The sequence below is a fragment of the Triplophysa rosa genome, linkage group LG21, assembly GCF_024868665.1.
Source record: "Triplophysa rosa linkage group LG21, Trosa_1v2, whole genome shotgun sequence".
Taxonomy (NCBI): Eukaryota; Metazoa; Chordata; class Actinopteri; order Cypriniformes; family Nemacheilidae; genus Triplophysa; species Triplophysa rosa.
Window position 1 is genome coordinate 19,507,867 of NC_079910.1, and position 18,394 is coordinate 19,526,260.

Sequence of the window (18,394 nt, forward strand, 5' to 3'; positions counted from 1 at the left end):
TATATATTTGTTTGTGTGTGTGTGTATATATATGTACAGTATATGTACATATGGTATGTACGTACATACATATACATACAGTATCTCACAGAAGTGAGTACACCCCTCACATTTTTGTAAATATTTTATTATAACTTTTCATGTGACCACACTGAAGAAATGACACTTTGCTACAATGTAAAGTAGTGAGTGTACAACTTGAGAGAGTGAGAGCGATAACACCAAATTTAACACACCTGCTCCCCATTCACACCTGAGACCTTGTAACACTAACGAATCACATGACACCGGTGAGGGAAAATGGCTAATTGGGCCCGATTTGGACATTTTCACTTAGGGGTGCACTCACTTTTGTTGCCAGCGGTTTAGACATTAATGGCTGTGTGTTGAGTTATTTTGAGGGGACAGCAAATTTACACTGTTATACAAGCTGTACTGTCAGATTGTCGCCGCTGTTTTTAGTCGGACGGTCAGTTGCTACAGACAATCAGAGTAGTCTTCCTGCTGTGAGGCCTGGGAGAGGACAAAAACGCAGCACAAGGTGGGAACTTATTTCAGTCCAAGTCATTTTATTTTGGACAGCTGTCTCGTCACACATGAATCCACACACTTTACCCAAAATAAGAATAAAGAAAAGAAGAAACAGCAAAATAGTTTAAACTGACTGTACAAACATTGGAAAAAAACAGTAAAACCAGGCATCACGCTAGCCTCGACAAAGACATTTGCAGGCGTGGGTCTTTCTCTCGCCCACAACCACGCTCAACCAACCTTCCCTTCCTTTGTCTCACCCACACTTATACAAACTTAAACTTCCCGCCAAAGCTAGTGGATCGTACCATCCTTAGGGGTCAGTGAACACTCTTTAACAAAGTGTGTACATTTGGTTCAGTAACACATACACATCTCTGTACATATACTGTACTCAAAGCAATAAACTGTGTGCCTTCAAAGTCTCTGTTCAGTTCTTGTCTTTGAACACTAGAGATTGTCATGAACATCATATCATAAGCAGTACATCTGTAAACAATAACACTGTAACATAAGTCTGTACAATAGTACGGTGAACTGACGTTCACGTGATGATGACCTCTGTGCTCATCATCACATGTACACTACACTCACTACTTTACATTGTAGCAAAGTGTCATTTCTTCAGTGTTGTCACATGAAAAGTTATAATAAAATATTTACAAAAATGTGGGGGGTGTACTTACTTCTGTGAGATACTGTATGCATATACATATATTTTTATATTGGACACAGGTTTTTATGGCATCAAAGAGACATATTGAAAATACTTTATAGATATAGTATGGAACAAACATGTTTTGGAGCTTCTGCAATTGGGGTGAAAAAGAGATGTACAAGCTGGACTAAACTTGGAATGGACAAATGTGACCCTGGACCACAAAACCACATCAGGGTCAATTTTTTTGAAATTGAGATTTATACATCATATGAAAGCTGAATAAATAAGCGTTCTATTGATGTATGGTTTATAAGGATAGGACAGTATTTGGTTGACATACAACTATTTGAAAATCTGGAATCTGAGGGTGCAAAAAATCAAAATATTGAGAAAATCGTCTTTAATGTTGTCCATCAGAGGTGCTGTAGCAGGTGGTTGCTAAGAAGAAACAGGTTTGTTTTAACGCTCAACGCTGTAATGATGTCGCAGAGAGTAAATGAACCTGAAATTCTAAGCTTTACATAGATACCAAAACGAGTGGGTTATTCCCAAAAAGCAGGCAGTAGTAAAGTTTGTTATCGTGTTTCTGGCCATTTTTGTTCACGATGTTGCTGCATCCACTCACAAAAAGAACGTTTTTATATATTTACGGTAGGAAATTTACAAAATATCTTCATGGAACATTATCTTTACTTAATATCCTAATGATTTTTGTCAGAAAAGAAATATAGATAATTTTGACCCATACAATGTATTGTTGGCTATTGCTACAAATATACCCGTGCGACTTATGACTGTTTTATTTGGTCCAGGGTCACAAATGACAAATGTTATGGATGGAGTTAGAATTAGTTTAATGTATATCAGAGTTAATTACCTGTTTGACAAACAGTATCAGTTTATGGTAAAGTCACATCTAGATAACTAAATGTCTGTTTATGTCTTCAGTCTTTTATAGAGTTCTTTGGTCCAGTGTCTCTTACACTTTATCAAAGTTCAATATTTACATTACAGTCACTGTTAACACAGTACTGTTCCAGTAACAGTCCTGCTAAGGCAATTATTTGATATAGATATCAGTTTTGAGATTTCTGGACTAGACTGGACTGGAGTAGAGTTTCAGTTTATACTTATGAATAGCATTGGTTCAACCCTGCATTTAAGTTCCACGACAATACGTCATAGTCTGTCCTAACTAGACACAACTGAGAGTTCTCAATGAAGTCAACATAAACTCATAATAAATCACAGCCTATCAGAATATATTTGAGGTTTAATATACACCAGTGAAGAAACATGTTTTGTCTCTCAGGACCATCAGAGGGGGTACCTCCATTACCAACTTCCCCAGAATACCCTGTTAAGAAGCATCATACTGCCGCAGTACCAAGAACCTCATAGATGTCAGAGATTGGCTTTTCAGGGCATTTTGCATCAGCATTTATTGACCACACAAAACCAACCTACACAACTGGAAATTCTAATTGTGTTTGATGGATTGACATCATACCCAGTTTCTCACAAGAATACAGCACACGGCTTTAATGTGCTCTGACATGTGTCCAAGCGCCAACAGAACCTCATGAATAAGACTTTTTTTTCATGGAAAAGTTGGAAGATTAGCATCTCATGTGATGAAAAGTCTGGCGTAGTCGCCATGCATGCCCGTTCATTTAAAGACATTGTTCGTAGTCCAGGCTTTTACAAGACAGCGCTCAGTCTGTTCTGCTGGCGATTAGATGTGGTGACGTGTTGGGTTCTGTTCAAGTATTTAAAGAAGCTTAAAACCAGTGTTCTGGCGTGAGCGCTGCTTGTTTGTTACAGAAAGCATTGATCGAGCAGAAAAACCTTTATGGTGGTTTTCGCAGCGCGTTTTCGAGCAAAAGTTTTCTATTCTTGGCATCGTGTATGGTTTTGTGGGATTTCAAGAAGGCTTAGGAAGAAGAACAGAGTGTCATCTTCTGAAAGGAATCGTGGCCTCTTGAATGTTGAATGGTTCCGCGCTTATTCTACCTGATCTTCTATGATCCCTCTTTTTACCTCTCCTAAAAAAGAGAGCTGACATCTATTTAAAAAAATTGCTCAAATAAAAAGAGGTAACAGGACATTTTTCAAAGCTGGATGGACTCGGAGGGCAGCAAAGTGGATTTGGGCACAACACACGTTTGAGTGGCACACTTGGAAAATAATGACTGTCTGCAATTTTTCTGAAATCTCGTGGAGCCAGAATGCGAGGTTTCAATGGGATTCTCAAATTGCGTGGCACTCGCATGCTTTTTATCTTCTGTTGTCTGTCTAGGTGAGAGAACGTTTAAGTGCGACCAGTGTGACGCCACCTTCAAGCGTAAGGACACACTCAACGTACACATTCAGGTTGTGCATGACGGACACAAGAAGTACAAGTGTGACCTGTGTGAGAAGGCTTTTGTCACACCCTCCGTGCTTAAGAGCCACAAGAAGGTGCGTCCAAAATATATATCTTTTTTATTTCTTGAGTTTGTATTGTTCGTAAATGCTTAATGTGGTGAGGGATCGGTTAAACACGTTTTACTTGCTCTCCACACAAAGTTCAGGGTCGAAGTTAACATTTTACATTTATGCATTTGATGCTTTAAACAAAAACGTCTTCAAGGTATGCATTTCATAAGTATGTATGTTTCCTGGGAATTGAACCCACAACCTTTGTACAGCTAACACATTGCTTGACCTGTTTAACCATAGACCTAGATTTGAAGAGTTCAAAACCCTCTAAATCCATCAGACAACTTTTTGTTTAAATGAGTATTTTTCATCAGGATCCTACATTTACTTTCAGAAATACCAGATATTTCAGACCGTGCGGAGTGTGGTATTTAGTAGGGGTGTAACACATCGATATGGATCGATACATCCATTAAATTTCTAACGATACGATGCATCGATGCCACGCATAAAATAGGTACCTTTATTTTGACACTCTCCGCGTCCTCATTCCTTGATGTAACGTCCGTCTAGGCATTTCCGACAAAGCGCGCATTTTCATTTATGTTCGTCTTGTGAATGAAAAAGTGAATGCGATGCAGCAACAACAAATCGGTTGTAGCAGTGAAACCACAGCGAAAGAGGCAGAAGACGTGATTGCTGTCGGACGCAAATCGTTAAAGAAAAATCTCATAAAAGAGACCACTGCTGCAGTACTTGTTTAAATGATCTGAAGTTGTGTGACAGATCAAACGTTTAAGTTTAAAAGCTTTATTCTTTGTATTTTTATAGTTTATTTATTTCTTATTTGTTTTTTTCCCTGCAACTACCTCAGTCATTTGCACTATTGTTGAAATTCTTTATTTAAAAAATGTTTTTCTGTTAGTTTGTTGTTGTAAATGTCCCAGTTGAGACCGAATTTAATTAAACATTAATGTTTAATATTTTGGTTGCATTCGTGGGTTATTAAAAATGTAACTGCTTGTCTAAACTAGCCTAGCAATGTCAAATATGGATTAAATTAATAGAATCGGATCGAATCGCAACAATTTCAGATGTATCGGCAAATATCGCATCGCTGGTGGAAAAAATCGATATTGAATCGAATCGCGATTTGAACTGTCCGATTTACACCCTTAGTATTTAGGGTTTGAAGCTCAATTTTTTGAGTAACGTAAACTAAGTGTGGAGAGCATTCACTCAACATCGTAATCTCATTTTTGACGGAGCTGGCTTTTAGGGGGTTTTGCATCTGAACTCTTCACATATAGAGATATAGTCTGGGCTATGCTACCTTGGTCAGGTGTAACAGCTGTTATGGATATGTTCGACTCGATTTAATTCAATTCAATTGAATTTCTATAGGCCTGTAACTTTTTACAATTTTGCATCAAAAAAACGATATAGAAATAAGGAAAACTGTCTGTAGGATTGTAATTGGACCGTTATTCATAGCACTATCATGTCAAATGTTAAGCTGTGGTGCTCATGTCGCCAGTGAAGGTTCGACTCAAAAAAATGTCTTGCTTTGTGCTTTGTGTGCTGGGATAGATATTCTTGTTTCTAGTCAAATTTCAGAATCGTAACAAAAAAATCAAGTCCGGATGTATTCCCCCGCAGCCACAGAGGATGATTGTGTTCACGTTCCACCAATTTATATTCCATTCATTTTAAATGTATAAACCACTTAATCTGAACAGCAGTGCATGAATACACACATGAACAGTTTTCTAACTGTTTAAATTCCCAAGACATCACAGTCCAAACATGAGGCACGGCAAAGTCAGATAAACCAGTGTGCAGTTTATTACCACTATAGTTTTTAAAGTAGTGTGTGTGATTTCGGTTAAGATAGCATTTGACATTGTCTGATCTCATTTCAGTCAGGGTTGAAATGTGACCCGCTGTTGGCACAAGAGTAAAGAACCTTAAACATATTCAATTACTGTTTGACAGCAAGAGGAAGAGAAGCGAGGAGAGGCCAGCTACACCTCACATACGCCATCACTGATACCACACTTTAACAGTGCTCATGTATTTTAGTCCACGTGAAATCTACACTGACATTTATTTTTTTAATAAATGTTGCTGGACTTATTGCACATGATGCATCAGAACACATTATTCTAAAAAGTGAATATTGTAAATAATAATAGTAATCTTTTATAAAATGTAACAATTTTGCTGGCACAGAAACTTTATTCATCATCATAGGGAGTTCTTTAAAGGATTCGACAGGAGTAATGACTGTCTAACCACACTTCATGAGTGAGAGAGAAAGAGAAGGGTACTTCAAGAGAAGATGGAACAGAGAGGAAGTGGAGATGGTAGGGGAAAGATAAGAGGCGGGAAAGGAAGTGAAAAGGAAAAGGGAGGAAAAAGATAAAGAGAGGGAGAAAATAGCTGGATTTGAGTTTGCGACTGTTCCCCTCAGCATTGTAAGATAAGCCCTGTTTATAGCAGGTACCTGGGTATATAGGCTAAAATTGATATGATTTATTCCGTACGTTTTCCTTGAACTTCAACAATAACAAAAATCATTCTTGGAATTTTAGAAAAGGAATGGAAGGTGAGTTTGTTAAACTACAGAGAGATCGATATGTGTACGAATTTTGAATTGGAACGGAAGTCGACGCCCAGTAGGACTGTGGTTATGGCAGTCCTAAAATTGAGTCACTATAGTAAAGTCTCGGTGTGTAAGGCCAGGAGCAGTGAACGTCTTAGAATCTCAGTTCATATCAACCAGTAAAGTGAATTCATTAACAGTCATTCAGTTGAGAACCAGAGTCAAAGATATGTCTAAAGATTGATCCTAATACTTTGTTTTTACTGTGTTTTTCACCCCCATCAGACACATACAGGAGAGAAGGAGAAGATCTGCCCATATTGTGGACAGAAGTTTGCCAGTAATGGAACTCTTCGAGTGCACATCCGCAGTCACACGGGTCAGTACCTCAACAACACCATTCACACTAATGCAGTCTGATCCGATTTCACAACACTTACCACTGTACTATATATGTGACCCTTGACCACACGGGTAAATTTGTAGCCAAAGCAAACAATACATTGTGTGCAGAGGAGTCGTGCCCATTCATTTGAACAGTCAGTTTTGAATTAAAAGCGGCACTGCCCAGATCGATCCGTGTATGTCACAAACTACTGTGAGAACAGACTGCTCCATATGCTTTCAAATGGCTCTTGCGATACGTTGGTGTAGTCTGCGCAGTCGAACACACCTCTTGCCAGTTGGCATACAGGTAGCATCGTTTAAAGTGAATAACTTTTATGTTAAGGTTCAATTTCAGGGTGCAAAGACTGACAATACTCTTAAAGAAAAAATATTTTCCTCTAAATGAACTATCAATAATATATTAAATCATTAAAATAGATTTGGAAATACAGAGGCTACGTTCATACAGCACCAGAATTTGGTTGTCAGTCCTGTATTTAAGTTCTTAATACGGTTGTGTTCACACGCAGTTCGGTTATTTACGAGTTTGACAACCGTATTCTATAACCGAACTCACACCTTTAAATTTTCGGGACTCACAACCGCATTTGCGGAGAAGCCCTGCTGTGTGAACGGAATCGTACTGGACAACTAGCCCAGCGTTCCATTCCGAAGTGATCATCCCTATGCCCTACTCCCTTCGAAGAGTAAATCTCTTTGTGTAAACTCTAGAGGGAAAAACGCAATTGTATCTCCTAATTTGTCCGTTTAAAATTCACTTGGCAAAAGGAGCGATAAAAACAACATCATTTTCTATTTATTTGGAGTGAAGTTTTGTATGGTGTCCCCTTTTCGGAAGGGCCCTTCGGAGGGCGATATATCCCGTTTGGAACGCACCGCTTGTCTGTCACGTCATGTGACGTATTCGCGTGCAGAAGTTTCGCGCCGTTAATGACTGGTTGTAGTGAGTGAATCAGTGCAGAACTCTTTAGCAATGTTGTGGACTGTTGATCTTCTAACGCCGAACAGGTGCGCAATGGTGTGGTATTCAACAACCGTCCCTAGATGCCAGAGGGCGACTGCGACTATTTTCTGCACACATATTGCTCGTCGCATCTGGGTGTTGCATTTCGCAATGTGAGCGCCGCAAGATCCGACAGGCGGATGACATCAAAGTACCGCGAGAGCGATTCGAAAGCAAACTTTTTATCGTTTTTTTTCGCTCTCGCGGTACTTTGATGTCATCTGCATGTCGGATCTTCGGTGCCGCATCAAGTCGAACAAGCCTAAAGATAGGAATTGTGCGTCATGCATACATTTTCAATCCAGTCACTCTCCTCCACCGGAGTTGCTCCCACCAGTTTTGCGGTCTGGGAGCAACCCACATTGTGCGCTCAGCCGTTAGTGCTGTGTTTAAAAACAAAAGGGTTTAAAGTAAAAAAAGTCTCATCTGCCGTCCGTGTCTGTTTATTACTTCTTTGCGAATAAAATCGCACCTAGTTTTGCTATATAGCACTAAATCCATTCATTAATGTCTGTAGTATGCACCATCTTTCATGTGTACGTCCGTCACTATGGTTACAAGCGTCGCGTGCGAATACCATACAGGCTTGAGTTCGGTTTCTCGTTCAAACAGACAGTATACAAGCTGCAACTTTAAACCGGTGTATGAACAGGACATTTCGAGACTCACGCCCGTAAGTAAATACAGTTCCCTTTCTGTCGGTCTCTCGACGTTGTGTCGAACCGACAGAATGGGGTTTGTCTTGAGAACCTATCATCTTCTGAGTATTTAGAAAAGGCCAATGAAAATTGGCGAATGAAATTTGCATGCCGGGCTCCTCCCCGGATGTCCGGGTATAAGAGGGAAGCCGGCGTGCTCATTCATTCACCTTTGGTCTGAGGAGCCTAAGCATCCTCCCCCGACCGCTGGGGTGGGCGGCCAGTGTTGTGGCATGAGGGACACAACGTCTCGTTCCCTCCATCAGGGAACCGAGGTTACATCCGTAACCAAGACGTTCCCTTTCTGTCGGTCTCTCGACGTTGTGTCGAACCGACAGAATGGGGTTCCTATGGAAAACGCCACAGCACTGAGCCGCGTCACAATCTCTGCGGAGCGACGTTGACTGGCCTGGGCGAGTCAGACGAACACGCTAGCGCGAAATTATGACCTTCCAGTGGAGAGGAAGGGGGACCCAGAGCTTTCCACAAAAAGTTGGGAAGCCCCCTAACGCCGGCCGTCACGGGCGGAGGCCTGATTCTCTAAATGGCGAGAAGCCGCCCGGCACCGTACGGGCCACTGGGTAAGCATTATTCCCCCCCCGGGGGGAAAAACGCTGCAGAGGCCACTACCTACCGTAGGGAGGAATTAGTGGAGACACCACATGGTCTCACCATCAGGGGAGAACTCATGGGAGGAATGTGCGGACTGCAGGAGTTAACCGCAAGGTGGGAGTCCACCTGGGGAGGTCATGGGTTGCCAAGGTGGGAACCATTCATGAGGATACATCAGACGGAACAGCCCACGGAGGGGGGGTTACCACGTCTGGAGCACTAGGTCCGGTTAGAGCTATGTGGGAGATAACTCAACTGTTCCCCGGCCTAAGGGGGCAGGGCTGCTCTGCCCAGCCTGTCCCCTGGAAGGGTGCTTAGTGATGGATGGAATGCCTGTTCTTTACCCGAGGGGAAAGAAGTGAGGCGGGATCGCCACTGCTCCCCCCGGAGGGGGAAGGGCTTCCGCAGGCGTATGCCCTACCGGCTGCCGGTCCCACACCTTGCCAGGATGCGGGCTGACACCGGTTCCGCGCGTAGGTATTAGAACCTCACGGAGTTGTTAGGCATAGCCCAACCCGCAGCTCCGCAGATGTCTGCCAGAGAGGCGCCCTGAGCCAGCCACGAGGGGTGTGCCTCACCCCCAACGGGCAGGAAAAGAGATCGGTATGCCCTAACGAGGGCATCCACGATCCAGTGCGCCAGCCTCTGTTTGGAGACAGCCCTCCTGCTGACCTCCGAAACAGACAAAGAGCTGCTCAGAGCTTCTGGGCTCTGCGTGCGGTCCAAGTAGAGGCGCCGTGCGCGTACTGGACACAACACGGATAGGTTGGGTCTTCCTCCCCGGTGGGGAGCGCCTGCAGGTTCACCACCTGGTCTCTCGGGAGAGTGGTGGGAACCTTGGGCACGTAGCCGGGGCGGGGTCTCAAGATAACGTGAGAATCCCGGCCCCGAGTTCTAGGCAATCTGTGGACACGGAGGGTGCTTGTAGATCCCCTACCCTCTTGGAGGTGAGCGCCATGCGGAAAGCCGTCTTTATCAAGACTGAGAAAGAGCGGCAACCCCGAGAGGCTCGAAGGGGGCGGGGCCTCTTGAGGCCCGCCACCTAGGTCGCAAGAGGGTACGGAGCGCGGGTAAGGTGGTCACCCTCTCGCGCCCCTTAGGAACCTAATGACCAGGTCGTGCTGTCCCAGAGGCTACCCAGCACTTGGGTCATGATGAGCGGCCGTAGCGGCTACATACATTCCCAGTGTGGAGGGGGAGAGGTTACTCCCCCGTCTCTCTTGAGGACGGGACAGCTCGTACCCGACCGAGCAACTCCGCGGGTCTTCTCGCCGAGAAGAGCACCAGGACGAGAAGAGGCGCCACCTATGGGCGTATAGCCGCCCAGTGGCCGAAGCCCTAGCCTGAGTGACGTCCCAACCGGACCGGGGGTGGGTCACTCAGGATCTCCTCGTCCCGTCCAGACATGGAGACCAGGTTTTGCCTGGGATGCCGTAACGTGCCCCTTCCCCTGGGGAAGCTGTCCGCCAGGGGGAGCGGCCAGGGGGGAGTTGTTGTCAGAGCCTCAGCTCCGAGAACCAAGTCCTGGTTAGGCCGAAGGGGCGTAACTAGTACCACTTGATGCTCCTCTTCCCTGGCCTTGCACAGGCCCTGTGCAATGAGGCTCACTGGGGGGAAGCGTACTTCCGCTTGTCCCGCGGCCAGCTGTGCGCAAGGGCATCCGTGCCGAGGGTCCTCGGACAGGGAGTACCCAAGCGGACAATGGGAGGAGTTCGGGGAGGCAACAGGACCACCTGTGCCTGGCCAAACTGCCCCCAAATGAGCCGGCTGCGCGGGGAGGGAGTCGCCACTCTCCGCAAGGCGTCAACTGACGAGAGAGCACATCGGCTGTCTGGTTCAGGACGCCTGGGATGTGTGTGGCTCGCAGGGAGCTGATCACCTGCTGACTCCAGAGGAGGAGGCGTCGGGCGAGTCATGTTAGCTGCTGTGAGTGAAGAATACGCCACAGCAGCTGTGCTGTCCGACCGGACCAGCACGTGCTTCCCTGCACGAGAGGAAGTCCCTCAATGCAAGTAGCACAACCCACAACTCTAGGCAGTTGAATGCCAACGCAGGCGGGGGCCCGTCCACCGCCCCGACACTGCTTGCCCGTTGCACACGGCACCCCTTAGGGTGTGTCGGCAGAAAAGCGTGTGACCAACGCCTGCTGCCGGTGTGCCACGCTCTCCAAGGAACTTGACTCTGCCGCCAGTGTTGGAGCGGTCGTATATGCATCGACCCGAGGGGGGGCCACCCCCGCCGAGGATGCCATGAATCCCAGGAGCCTCTTGTTACAGGGGGACCGCTGACTGTCTGATCTCAGGCAGTTCAACACTGACCGGGCGCGCTAGTCCTCGCGCCCCCCCTGGGGGTGAGCGGGGCCGCCCGTGAGGACAGAGTCGAGTTCCATACCGAGAAAGAGGATGCTCTGCACCGGGGAGAGCTTGCTCTTATCTCAGTTGACCTGTGGCCCCACCGATCTAGGTGCCGGAGCACCAGGTCCCTGTGTGTACACCACAGATCTCGAGAGTGTGCCCAAACTTGAGCCAGTCGTCGAGATAGTTAGTACCCGCACACCTCCTTCCCAACGGGGAAGGAGGGCGGCTTCCACGACCTTCGTAAAGACTCGTGGAGACAGGGACAGACCGAAGGGGAGGACCCTGTACTGATATGCCCGTCCCTCGAACGCGAACCGTCGGAACGGCCGAAGTCGAGGGAGGATCGAGACATGAAAGTACGCGTCCTTCAGGTCGATTGCCATGAACCAGTCCTGACGCCTGACGGACGCCAGGATGCGCTTCTGCGTGACCATCCTGAAAGGCAGCTAGTGTAGGTGCCTGTTCAGAACACACAGACCCAAGATAGGGCGCAACCCTCCGCCTTTCTTAGGGACAATGAAGTACGGGCTGTAAAACCCGCTGAACACCTCGGCCGGTGGGACGGGCTCGATCGCTCCCTTCACCAGAAGGGAGGCGACCTCCGCCCGAAGTACGGGGGCATCCCTGCCTCTGCCTGAGGTAAAAGGACGTCCCGGAACTTGGGCGGACGTGTAGCGACTGAATCGCGTAGCCGAGACGGATCGTCTTCCTCAGCCCGCCTGACAGTCTGGGGGCTCCCAGAACTGTGACAGGGGACTAGAGGTTGATCTGCTTCATCGCCCCCGCGGAGGGTGGTTCGATGGCTAGCAGTACGGATTCCTTGCCAGGGGAGGCCCCCCGGGGAGGAGATCGGCTCTGCCATATTTCCTGCCTGGCGACTGCGCAGCTCAACGCACTGTCTGACTGAGAGTGCTGAGGGCTGGTGTTTATACTCGACATTGCGCTTTGCCATGACGCAACGTCGAGTTTGCCGTTCACCGTCGTGCAGAGGGTGAGAGCGGCTGAGGTAACCCAGAGAGAGAGGAACTCTCCTTTTTGAGAGTAAGTGGGCGCTAGCCCCCCGGAGGGGGCCAGCAGATGGAGGGACGGGGCAGGAACCGTCCCTATCCGACCTACCAGCGCTGTGGCTGGGGTCGGGCCCAATGGTAGCCTCGATCCCCCTGAGGTGATCCCATGACAGCCGCTGCCCGCGGCTGCTGATGGGGCGATGGTCTCCTCTTCGCTGTCTCCTCCAGGGGGGGCCGCCTGAGTGGGGGGCGCCAGAGCTGGAGGGCGTCGAAGAGGACCAGGGCTGCTGGGAAGCAGACAGTGCACGGGACTCGACGGCTGAGGCGGCCGAGTCGCGGCACGGAGGACTGCTTCTTTACTGTCGAGAACCCTCCGGGGGAGGCAGCGTGCGGGTCTCGCGCCCCCGACGGGCGGGGGGTGAGAGGGGCCGCTGCGACTCGACAGTAACACCAACCAGCCCCCCCTTGCGAGACGGGTGCGTCGAGAAAGCGGACCTTCTCAGCGCTACTCATCTGCGCAAGGATCGGCCAGAGGAGTTTCTCATGGACCACAAGTGTGGACATCGTCCGACCCAGGGCCCGCGTGGTCACCTTGGTCGCCCGTAGAGCGAGGTCGGTGGCGGCGCGGAGTTCCTGCATAAGCGCTGGGTCGGTCTTACCCTCGTGGAGCTCTCTCAACGCCCTGGCCTGGCAGGAGCCATAGCGTGGAGAGAGGAGGCAGCTTGGTCCGCCGCAATGTAAGCTCTCGACACCAGAGATGCCGAGACACCACATGCTTTGGATGGGAGTCTAGGTCGAGCCCCCCCAGGTGGCCGCCACCTACGGGCACGAGTGCACCGCGGCGGCATACTCCACCTGGGGGACACCGACGTATCCTCCAGCTGTCTCAACCTCGAGGGAAGAGAGGGTGACAGAACTTTGTTTGACGTGAAACGTGCCGGGAAGGGGCGTTCCAGGTCTTACAAAGTTCCTCATGCACTTCCGGTAAACACGGCACTGGGGGCGGGCGCGGCTTGGAGCCGCGCTCAAACCCGAGGCGCCATGTAGCCAGCCGCGAGCGCCGGGAGAGGCAGTGCGGGCACTGCAACCCAACACTCACGGCGGCCCGGGAAAGCATGGCTGACATTTCGACGTCCGCTTCTTCCTGGGCTCGACCCCCCGAGGGAGGGAGCCCGAGGAATCGTCGGAGTCGGATGGCAGTACGTCACCCCCCGATGCTGCAAGAGACATCTCATCATCACGCATCGTGTCCGAATACGTGATTGAGGAATAAGACGGCGGACCGTCTTTTTGGGGAACGGTCAGACGAGCGAAACGAGGTGTGAACGGTCCGTGAGCCGTGGCTGGCGGATTATCGCTCACAGTAATCCTCATCTCACCCTCGCTGCTTGCCGTAGCGGACGGCAGGGCCGTAGTCCTGCCGCCACGGAACGGGGAGCAAACGAGGTGGTGGCTGAGTCCCGTGGGAACACAGCCACCTGTGACGCAACGTCTGAATCGTCACCGCCCGCAGTGCGGGCAGGACGTATCCACAACGTCTGCCCCAGCGTACTGGAAGCAGGCATTGTGTCCGTCCCCCTCCTCGATGAGTGTGTTGCACCCATGAGAACAGCGGGACAAGCCACGCTGGAGAAATTTGCTCTTTTAGAAAAGGAAATTTGCTCGAACACCTCCGGAACTGCCGAGACGCCCAGGGGAGAGTCACTGCAGGAAGGGACCGTCCGCTGTCCACGTCGTAGATTCCAGCAGAAAAATGATCACCAAAGATCGTAGAGAAGCTCATCAGATGCGTAGGCTCTGAAGAACAAAAGGTGAATGAATGAGCACGCCGGCTTCCCTCTTATACCCGGACATCCGGGGAGGAGCCCGGCATGCAAATTTCATTCGCCAATTTTCATTGGCCTTTTCTAAATACTCAGAAGATGATAGGTTCTCAAGACAAACCTCATTCTGTCGGTTCGACACAACGTCTCGTTCCCTCCATCAGGGAACCGAGGTTACATCCGTAACCAAGACGTTGTCAATCCTAAAAAGTGACTGTATGAACGTACCCATAGAGTGGTATATTAGTTAAAAGAATATATACAATATATTAAATAAAACAAAGAATTGACACTTTTCATATATTAAGAAATAGATGCACTTAAATTACTATTATTATATTGCATTACATATTTTTGTTTCATAATGGATGGAATTTTGTAATGGATAATAAATCTGTATTAAAGGCAGTTTATTAAAGGGTAACCATTTTGCTTCATATTCTTTTACTTTTGTGCTCTATATTCATTTGTATGACAACAATGTCTCTTTTACTACTATAGCATAATTATATACAAGATATTTTGTCTCGAAATACACCAGACTGATGCATTTACCTTAAAAATGTACTTTTTTTTACTGGGAAGAAGATTCATATATCAACCAGATAGTGTTGTAATTTAATTCTCGCAATGATTTGTGCAATGTTTTGAATACGCTTAAGATATATTCTCTATAATATTGCTTTAAATGTATGTATTTCTACATACAGGGAATGTTTCTGTGTGTTGTGAACACTGTGCCCCCTTAAAAAATGGGTGCATTTCAGACCAAAATGATTATTATGATTTTCTCAATATTTTGATTTTTTTGCACCCTCATGTTCCAGATTTTCAAATAGCTGTATCTCAGACAAATATTATCCTTACAAACCATACATCGATGGGAAGGTTATTTATTCAGCTTTCAGATGATGTATACTTCTAAATATCGACAAATTGACCCTTATGACTGTGGTCCAGGGTAGTGTCTAGAGAGTGCTGCTCCATTACTCAACTTAAAGGAATAGTTCACCGAAAAATCAAAATGTTGTCATTTTTTACTCACCCACATGACGTTCTACACATTTCAACACCTCCCATCATCTTCGGAACACAAATTAAGATATTTTTGATGACATCCGAGAGCTGCGAGGCCTCCTCAGAGACACGATAGTAATTGTCACTATCAAGGTCCAGAAAAGTAGTGAAGACTTTACTTTTGAGAATACTTTATGTGCGCAACAGAAAGCAAAATAACGACTATAATCAAGATATTCTTCACTTTTCCTTGTCAGACTACGACACGCGTTCATGAGAGCACTTTGACGCATACACATCCAGGTTGTGCCCCAATGCATGCCCCATGTGGCGTTTGAGCGCACAACCCTGGATGCGCATGCGTCTGCCCTCATGCATGCGCCACAAGAGAGCACCACGACGCATGCACACTCGGGTTGCGTGCTCGAACGCCGCATAGCGCATGCATTGGGGCACAACCTGGATGCGTATGCGTCAAAGTGCTCTCATGAACTCGTGTCATAGTCTGACAAAGAAAAGAGAAGAATATGTTGATTATAGTCGTTATTTTGCTTTCTGTTGCGCACATAAAGTATTCTCGTCACTTTTAAAAATTCTATTGAACCATTATGATCACATGGACCATTTTAACTATGTCTTTAGTACTTTTCTGGACCTTTCCAGTGAGAATGTATGAAGTATGATGTCTATAATGAGGCCTGGAAGCTCTCGGATGTCATCAAAAATATCTTAAGTTGTGCTCCGAAGACACTGAGAGGTTTTCAAACGTGTAGAACATCATGTGGGTGAGTAAAAAAGGACAAAATTGAGATTTTTCGGTGAACTATTTCTTTCATTTTTTCCATGATCTTGGAACATCTTAGTACTTTGAACAATATTTTCTCTCATACTTAGAAATATGAGCTTAATAATTAATACACTGTCTGTGTTATGCTATCTTTAACACATGATGTGCAATTTTGTGTTGATTTTTTGTTAAATAACTAACACAACAGTTTTTAGAGTGTAGCGTGAAACCTCCAACAGTACATACAGTATTTCACAGAAGTGAGTTTACCCCTCACATTTTTGTTAATATTTTATTATATCTTTTCATGTGACAACACTAGAAATGACACTTTGCACAATGTAAAGTAGTGAGTGTACAGCTTATATATAATGTATAACAGTGTAAATTTGCTGTCCCCTCAAAATAACTCAACAAACAGCCATTAATGTCTAAACCGCTGGCAACAAAAGTTAGTACACCCCTAAGTGAAAATGTCCAAATTGGGCCCAAAGTGTCAATATTTTGTGTGGCCACCATTATTTTCCAGCACTGCCTTAACCCTCTTGGGCATGGAGTTCACCAGAGCTTCACAGGTTGCCACTGGAGTCCTCTTCCACTCCTCCATGATGACATCACGGGGCTGGTGGATGTTAGAGACCTTGCGCTCATCCACCTTCCATTTGAGGATGCCCCACAGATGCTCAATAGGGTTTAGGTCTGTAGACATTCTTGGCCAGTCCATCACCTTTACCCTCAGCTTCTTTTGGGGTTGTTATCTTGTTGGAATACTGCTTCAGTATGTCACAGTACATGTTGGCATTCATGGTTCCCTCAATGAACTGTAGTTCCCCAGTGCCGGCAGCACTCATGCAGCCCCAGACCATGACACTCCCACGACCATGCTTGACTGTAGGCAAGACACACTTGTCTTTGTACTCCTCACCTGGTTGCCGCCACACACGCTTGACACCATCTGTACCAAATAAGTTTATCTTGGTCTCATCAGACCACAGGGCATGGTTCCAGTAATCCATGTCCTTAGTCTGCTTGTCTTCAGCAAACTGTTCGTGGGCTTTCTTGTGCATCATCTTTAGAAGAGGCTTCCTTCTGGGATGACAGCCATGCAGACCAATTTGATGCAGTGTGCGGTGTATGGTCTGAGCACTGACAGGCTGACCCCCCATCCCTTCAACCTCTGCAGCAATGCTGGCAGCTCTCATACGTCTATTTCCCAAAGACAACCTCTGGATATGACGCTGAGCATGTGCACTCAACTTCTTTGGTCTACCATGGCGAGGCCTGTTCTGAGTAGAACCTGTCCTGTTAAACCGCTGTATGGTCTTGGCAACCGTGCTGCAGCTCAGTTTCAGGGTCTTGGCAATCTTCTTATAGCCTAGGCCATCTATATGTAGAGCAACAATTCTCTTTTCAGATCCTCAGAGAGTTCTCTGCCATGAGGTACCATGTTGACCTTCCAGAGACCAGTATGAGAGAGTGAGAGCGATAACACCAAATTTAACACACCTGCTCCCCATTCACACATGAGACCTTGTAACACTAACGAATCACATGACACCGGGGAGGGAAAATGGCTAATTGGGCCCAATTTGGACATTTTCACTTAGGGGTGTACTCACTTTTGTTGCCAGCGGTTTAGACATTAATGGCTGTGTGTTGAGTTATTTTGAGGGGACAGCAAATTTACACTGTTATACAAGCTGTACACTCACTGCTTTACATTGTAGCAAAGTGTCATTTCTTTTTTTTTAATTCTTTTTTTATTGACGAACAGAATCCACATACATAAAACTAACACACACACACACACACACACACCAGGGTTTGCAAACATAAAGAAAGAAAAGAAAGAAACACATTTTTAAAAAGGAGAAAATGTTAAGAAGAGAGAAGAAATGCCGAACTAGTTATACATAGTCACCTAGAGGTAGAAATTATTCAACTAAGCACCTTACTGAAATGATATTAGACTAACTAGTTATTATACGAGAAAGTCTCTCAATAAATTCTGACCATGCCTTAATTGCTCTAGTTTTAGCTCCGTTAATTCTTGCAGTTGAGCGCTCCAACAGTGCAATATTTTTTAATTCTATAAGCCACATTTTGTCAGCTGGGAATGTGGGTTCAAACCAAATCTTGAAGATCACTTTCTTAGCTGCTGTTAGTGCGGAGTACAGTATTCTACGTTGGTCTACATTCAGATTAAGATGATAATCGTCATTGAGAAAGCAAATACAGGGATGCTTAAGAATAACCCTGTCACAAAGTTCTGAAATCATTAAAAAAACCTTACCCCAGAATTTACTGACAAGAGGGCAGTCAAAAAACATATGCATATAGGTCCCCACAGTATTAGAACTACACATTGTACAAAAAGGAGTAGGCAAGCGCATCATTTTAAAGTGTATAAATTGATGAGCAGGATTCTTGGACATTGCCGGAATCCCTTCCCATATCCATTCCC

General features: G+C 46.4%; 1 protein-coding gene across 1 annotated transcript in view; it reads left to right on the forward strand.

Annotated features, from left to right (window-relative positions):
- Positions 1-18,394, forward strand: part of prdm5 (PR domain containing 5) — an 86,234-nt gene that overhangs the window by 32,019 nt on the left and 35,821 nt on the right. The window contains exons 12-13 of the mRNA XM_057319516.1: positions 3,492-3,652; positions 6,504-6,597. Of these exons, the coding sequence (XP_057175499.1) occupies positions 3,492-3,652; positions 6,504-6,597 (255 nt within the window). The remainder of the gene's footprint in view (positions 1-3,491; positions 3,653-6,503; positions 6,598-18,394) is intronic.